General features: G+C 37.4%; 1 protein-coding gene across 1 annotated transcript; it reads left to right on the top strand.

The window, feature by feature from the left end:
• Positions 1-6,497: 6,497 nt before the first annotated feature.
• On the top strand, positions 6,498-7,433 carry LOC144432980 (galactose-3-O-sulfotransferase 3-like). The gene has a single exon (XM_078121293.1). It carries the CDS (start codon positions 6,498-6,500, stop codon positions 7,431-7,433), a length of 936 nt encoding a protein of 311 aa, XP_077977419.1.
• The last annotated feature ends 333 nt before the right edge of the window (positions 7,434-7,766 follow it).

Raw genomic sequence — 7,766 nt, 5'->3', positions numbered from 1 at the left:
ACCCACTAGGCCCCTGGCCTAGCCTCCCTACTAATAATTCTCCAATTACCAAGACCCCTTTCTTAAAAAGAAGTCTTAAGATAGCGACGGATTGGGATTCAGACAAAAATCCTTTACCCAGTCCTTCCTGAATCGAGCCAAAACTTACAACATCTAAAGCATCCAAAAATTCTTTGTAGAACTTGGCAGGTAGCCCATCATAACCTGGAGTTGTGCCACTTTTCATTGAAAGAACTGCCGCTTTGCACTCACCCAGTGAAATAGGTCTATCCAATGTGTCCTTGTATGTAAACTAGATTATGCTACACCATGCCATGCCATGCTAGGCTATAAGATATTATAAGATACTATACGATACGATACTATATTTTATTTCACAAAACAGTACGTCTACGAAACATGTAATCCAAGACTAAATAAATAAATAAATAAATAAATAAATAAATAAATAAATAAGCAAATAATAAATAAATAATTGATAACAACAAATCATATCTGGACTACTCACATTGCGTGTCACTTCTGTTTCCAACATACTATCGTATTTCATCATTTGGGTGTTAGGACTCTGCTAATCCTATACGCTTATAGCCAAGCTGTGGGGTAGATTTAAGGATATATACCATTAATGCACTGGTCTTTGTGTGTGTTTGTGTTATTATAAAAAGCTATCACGAAACGACAGGTAGTCAATCATATTATGTGGACTGTTTACATTAGATATTGCTGCCGATACGGAACTACTATCCTTGATATTTCCGTGTTTTTGACAACAGCACTGGTAAGTTTTGTAGGTCATATTTTTGGTGGTAACATACATAATTGTAGTTGTTTATCTCAACACATTGCTTGGATACGTACTTTGATATTTCCAACCATTTGTGAGTGAATTCAATCGATGTTTTCAAGCCTGGTGCGTGCATGTATGTATGTATGTATGTATGTATGTATGTATGTATGTATGTATGTATGTATGTATGTGTGCGTGTGTGTGTGCGTGTGTGTATGTGTGTATGTGTATACAACCATCAAAGAAATAAAACATGTTGATTGACAGACATTGGACTACGGATGTCGGTAATATCCTACACGACAATAGTCAGATTGAAATCACACATTTCAAACAAAAATATATGCTCTATAAGTACGCCTTACTTGGCAAAATAATTTACTGTCTAGTTACTCTCGAAATATGTTTTTGCTGTCACGGTGGTTGAAAAAAAAAGTTGTTGGGTCCAAATGCTCCGATCCAGCCCTCCCCCCGTCAGAAATCAGATGATTTGCCACTAAGAGATATCAGTTAATAAAACTGATTAAACATTAACCTAATATCCCCTCAAGTAGAGTGTTTTCAAAATGACTCCTTAGCTTTTTGTTTAAATTGAAATAGTAAAAGTGTAAGCTCATTGTGTTAGAATAGCGTCCTAATTTATTTTAAAATGTTCTTTTGTTCACATAGATTTTATTTTCTTTATTTCATTCCCTCACCTCCATGAGAAACTACTGATGCCGGCAGCACTAATTACCACAGTTGTCATTAAGAACAAACTTAGGTCAAAATAACAACCGTGTTCAATTAAACTCCACAGTGTTTATTTCGCCAAACGATACAATATTGCACAATCTATACAACATTTAAAAATTTGTTTAGAACAGTACACAAAATTCAATTTTTTTTCTCAATTTCATTTCCGTGTTTCTTGTACAGTGACAATTACAGCAGTATTATGCGGAAGATATATATAGTAATGGTCATATTAGCACTTGTCGGAATTCCAATGCTTTGGTTGTCATCGTTACCTCAGCAAAGTTACCCAGTCTTACTGTGAGTATTCACGTTACTTTATGGCAGTTTATTTTAAATGTAATACGCTGAAATACAACGCAAGTTAGCCCTGCTTGAAAAGCGTGTTGTGGCTTTGTGGCTATATTCTGATGGATGTTGTCACTTGATTTGTGTGCGGCAGTATCAACCTACCCTGTAGTACAGTCATTTGTGAACTAATATTTTATCCAAGGATGGTCCTACTATAAAAAACCCGAGTTAATAGGTATTTGCGAATATTATAAAATGTCCCGTCCCGATATTGTTTTATTGGTACAGCCACCGACGACGGTATTTGTTATACCTAAGAGAGGCTTTAGTAATTTCAAGATGGAGGGGCCAGGGGAAAATCAGGTCCCAACTGCATAAAATGTGACCCTCTCCCAATTTCGCCGTGCTTAAAAGTAGCCCTTCCTCAACTTTCATACTCTAAACTATAGCCTCCAAAACATGCCATTGTGTTAAAATGCTGTCAGAAGTAGAAAAAGGACAAACGTCCCAGAATCAATGGTAAGGGCTTAATCCCACCGCTGTCACCATGTTGAAAGATTTAAAGGCTTTGGTTTTTTCCCACTACTACCACCATGCAAATGTATGTGAAAGCACTGCATTGATAAATACCTGTATGTGGATCTCATTGGCTGAGCGGAAGGCCCCAACTTCCCACGATTAGATTACCACTCTCCCGACACTATCAGGAGTAATATCAGCATTATCCCTAGTATATTAAGCATTTTACCTTTGAGGCCAACTTCTCTTCTCACATCACAACTGACAGGTAATTGACTACATCGTTGTCAGCAGCAATTTGACTGATGATATGGGCTAATACTATGGCACTTAACCCTAACTCTAACCCTAACCCCAACCAAAGTGGCAGCAATGGGATTTAGAACCGGTGGCAGCATTGAGTTGGCAAACCCTAAAAAAATATTGCAAAGATAAACAATACATTGGGTCAAAGTAAAATATGATCCTCCCCTAATCCCATTTTCTAAAATATGACCCTTGTAAGAGCCGATTTGTAAAAAGTGACCCATTCCACTGCCCCTTGTAAGTATTATGGCAGAACCCTTTGATGCGCGAGTTTGGTACCAAACATGGTACACCATGGTGTACTCTGGATATTTGCACGAGTACTTGCAATGTTTTCTCGACAAGGGTCGAGCATAAAAAGACGAAACTATTTATATACAAGGATAACTACTACACAGGAGATACGTTTACAAAGTTACCTAAACAAAGAAACTGGCCATCTAGTAAGAATTATGTGTAAAGCTTTGAAGATAATATTTATAACAAGCATGCTTAAAATAACTAAGACTTGTACAACTCCTTATTGCAATAGGTAATTTGTTGTACAGGCTAGGAGCAGTTACTCTAAAAGACTGTTTTAACAATTCAGTTCTAACAAATGGTACTTGTAGGGCATTATTACTAACAGATCTAGCATGTCCCGGATGTACGGTGGAGACAGACCACAAAGAGCCTTGTGTACAGTTACAACTTGGTTAAACTTATAACGATAATATAGCGGGTACCATTGTAACAGTTTAAACATTTCATCATCAGGAGTACTAGCTTCACAGTTCAATATCAGCTGCATTGCCCACTTTAAGGTTCCAAACGACCGATATCCTTCTGACCACAACAACCCCGAATACTCGAACAATAGTCGAAATAAGGCAAAATAAAACGATTATAAAACTGACGTCTCGCAGTAACTGGGAAGAATTGCTTAATTCTGGCTTAGAGATATGGTTTACATTTTATTTTTTTACCACACTGAAATGACCAGGATATATCACTCCGAATAGTAACACCAAGTAGCTTTTCACATTCTACATTTTCATTATCATTTTCACCGATTTTAACACTTGGCACTGGATTAGCCAAGAATACATTTGCCTTGTAAAGAGACGCGAGATCGGCCCTACCGCGAGAGACAATGATATGAGGAAACCTGTGTTTTTTGTCAGCTGGCATTTGTTTAACAAAAGCATTTCTGAAATGCTAGACTTATTTTTTTCCATTTTCTTTTGCGGAAGGGAGAACTCCATACGAATAAAATCCTAGCCATTCGCCGATTTGCTGAGGTTCGTGGTTTTCTTTGAAACAAGCATCAAGAAGGTCTTTTCTTTGGATGGTGCTCGCAGCTTTGGTGGACATTAGCGATTCATGACCAGAAATACCGTCGTCGAGATATATGATTGACGCGTGAGACATAGAACACCACTGTTTAACTAACGGTCTTAGGAGCGTTGTAAAGCCAAAACATGTTGATGACTTGAAATGTTAAATACCCGACTTTACCATCGAAATCCCTCTTGAAACCGAGAAATTTCTGATGTTCTTGAAAAATATCGACCTAATGATATCCCGACTTTAAATCCCAGCTGAAAAAATAGTAATTTTCTACGAACATTTGAGCAAGCGTTCTGAGGTCTTCATAACGAAAATGAGGCAAAACAAGAAACTGATTTACATGACTTCGATCTAAAACAAGACTGAGCGTCTTGCCTTCTGCTACGGTTAAGGGTTTCACCAAAAAAAAAAGGAGACGAATGCTCTGAAATACAACCGGTGTTGATCAGTTTAGTTATGGCATCTTCAACAAAACGAGGATGTTTTCTACTAGAGAGATTGTTTTTTAAGAAACATGGTGGAGGAATACTCATGAATGGCAATTTGTAACCACAGAGAAGAATATTGTTAACATATTCTGGGCATTGAAGCACATTTTCCCAAAAAGATACATTTCGTTCTTAACCCACCTACAACCGACTCATGACAAGATAGCCTATCAACTTCAGAAAAAATGCGAATGTTTGGGTTGAAAGAAAACGTGTCTGAATGAGTATCAGTGTTAAATTCAGTGTCTATTACATTTTCTGATTCTTGCAATTCATCTTCAAGCTCAAGGCTGGTTTGCAGAGGTGGACGGGTTGGAGTTATTACGGTACTGAAGTTTTGGCAATGTGCAAAGTTTCTGGAGGTGCCCGAATTGCCCACATTTAAAACAAGGGCCGAGTCGTGGATTTTTGGCAAAGGCTTCTCTGAAGGGCAGCTGGTGTTGAATATCGCTATTATTAACAACACTAGGAGTTCACTGCTGGATATTTGAACGACTCTGTTGTCGGCGATTATGGCTTTGTGCTCTAAATTCTGAACGCTGAACTCTTTTCTCATCACCCGTGTCTGATGCTAGTTAGTCAGATAAATATTCGTTGACAGTGTACCACCCGAACTCGCTCTTGTCGGCCAACTTTGTCAATTTCATACGACGAAAAACTAAGTGAATACCTTGATTTAAGGCCTCCTTAGCTTTATTGAAGGAAAGCTTAGCTTGCCGACCTTCTTAAATATGTATCTTTCGCCTCTTGCTCTTTTTGCTGCTGACAAAATGGCCTCTTCATTCTCTTCAGCGAGATCTCCCTTGAATTTCTGAAGGCAATCTTCCACCACTGCGGAAACCGAATCAGTTATGCTGGCCACTTTTGAGGATAGAACTGCATTAAAGTCTGGCTGTTGTTCGTTTTCCTTGGTGGAATCGTCTCTGTCTTTTTCTTCCATGTCTGACCGTGGGTGTTAGCAACCGAGATTGAACACATCGGCCTTTCAACACTCTTTATATGCCTGTAACACTTGTTACACCTGTTAGCATATATTGACCAATCACGCAATAGCGCTTGTGGCAACTGCACTTGACAAATTTATTTGCATACCAAACAGATAGCAATTATCTGCTAAATCTTTGAAATGCAGATAATTACTCAGTCCTCAGAATGAGATAGTCTTACTTATTTCTTGCTTATTAGGACCATCCTTACATAGATTATTAGCCCACACGTGACTAACTACAGTCATATATGAGTAGGTCTAAACATAACTTAGCCTACCTGTAGTATAGAAGAACTAAGTTAAACGCTAATACTACACTATTTCAGCTATTCTAATTCTAACTGCCATTTTGAGTTATTTGAATTTTTACTCATCCTGCAATTTAAAGCTGGCAGTATTTATGCCACACCTTGCCACAATAATGTGCACAATTAACATAAATTAGATTACAATAGAATCTGTTTAGCATAAAACCTCTCATGATGACACCTAATTATGGATTCATCATGTGACCCCATTGCGCACTTTAAATAGCTTATGTATTCGACCAATCAGATTCTGCGTAAGGTCGCCATTTTAGACTAGCAAATATAAAGAGTGTCTGTAGTCTTGGGGGACGAACGAATATTGAAACATAAAAATCATACTTAGAATAACTGAAATAATGTAGATCATAATTTAGACTACAATTGGACTACCTGTAGTATATATATCGATCCATAGTCGTTTATTTATAAATATAATATTCTACAAAACTCCCAACTAGTGTGCATGTTAATTTTCAGTGCATTTGTGCTTTGTTTTAAATGTAATACTCCGTCAAGTAATATGGAAGTTATGTCAGCATATGAAATTCCCATAGTTTGTCTGTTATCGCAACCACACTGCCTACCTGTAGGCCTAATATAAAGCCAGCAAACGGATGGTTTGGTCGTGTTATATAAGAACACAATTTATGTAATATGTTAATCATGGGGTTTATACTTGTCTTGTTTTCAGAAAGACAATCCTAGCTAACACGCAAGGTAACGTTGCCCAGCAATCAACGAATATGGTAATATCACCCTTGAAACTACCATGCAAACCTCAACGCGACTTCGTATTCATAAAAACTTCAAAAACTGGTGGCAGTACCATGGCTACACTTTTATTCCGGTATGGTGTAAAACATGACCTTGTTGCCGCTCTAGGTAAAGGATCATTGATACGTATTAACGAAACTAGTAACAATGTGATGATTCATTCTTACAATTGTACAAATTTCCCAGGTTACAACTTTATTGCAAACCATATCAATTATCGTCGAGTAGCACTGGATAAAATCATAAAGAATGGCAAATATTTTACAATTCTGAGAACACCAGTAACAAGGACAGAATCCTTATTCTACTATCGCTCTGCGAATAATAGGTATTTTCATCAATTTTCAAATCCTTTCTCAGCGTATTTGCAAACCATCGTCTCAAAAAACAATACTATTAAACTGAAACCACCTCATTTTAGTGCCTATTTTGAGAGGTTAATAGGAAATCCGAAAATAGACAACGATACGTTCATCCATAATTCAATTAGGAATCTTGATAGTGAACTTGATTTAGTGATGTTGACAGAATACTACGACGAATCACTCGTCTTATTACGAAAGATGATGTGTTGGGAATATGAAGATATGGTTATCAGACGTCACAGAGTTGGCAAAGAAATGCGGCATCCCATCACACCGGATATGGAATCTATAATCAAAGAAAACTCACCATTGGACATAGCATTGTACGAATATTTTAACAAAACGTTCTGGGAAAAAGTCAAAAATTATGAGGGAGATTTTGAAGCAGACATTGCAAAGCTTAGATCTGTTCAAAATGAAGTTGATGTTCAGTGTAGAGATCAGCAGGAACCTAAGTCTGACTATTGCCTAATGCTTGGAAAGGGCCCGATTAAAACTAAGCAAATTGTTACTGATAAACAGCGGAAGTGGGATTGTTGAAGTGTATAGTCCATCTGACATGACCGGGTGGATATTACCCGCAGAGGTTTGCAATCATGTTGTCATGGTATTTGCTAGAGGCTCCCCTGCGCCAGAAATCATGTTAGTTAATACTGTGTTAAACGTATCAAATAAATAGATGATTGCCAATTTCCTTGAAAACCACCAGATTATGAACCCCATAAAGTTACGTTATTCCAAATAATGTTTTTTCAGATTGATATTTGCTTAAAAAACCTTAGGGCTGGAGGAATTAGGGGTGGGTCAATATTTCTTTATATTGATGTAAGAAAGGAAAGGGTTATACTGAGAAATTTCTCAGTAAAATATGAA

The sequence above is a fragment of the Glandiceps talaboti genome, chromosome 3 (genome assembly GCF_964340395.1).
Source record: "Glandiceps talaboti chromosome 3, keGlaTala1.1, whole genome shotgun sequence".
In the NCBI taxonomy this organism is placed as follows: Eukaryota; Metazoa; Hemichordata; class Enteropneusta; family Spengelidae; genus Glandiceps; species Glandiceps talaboti.
Note: the sequence above shows the minus strand (reverse complement) of the source record. Positions and strands in the feature narration are given on the sequence as shown.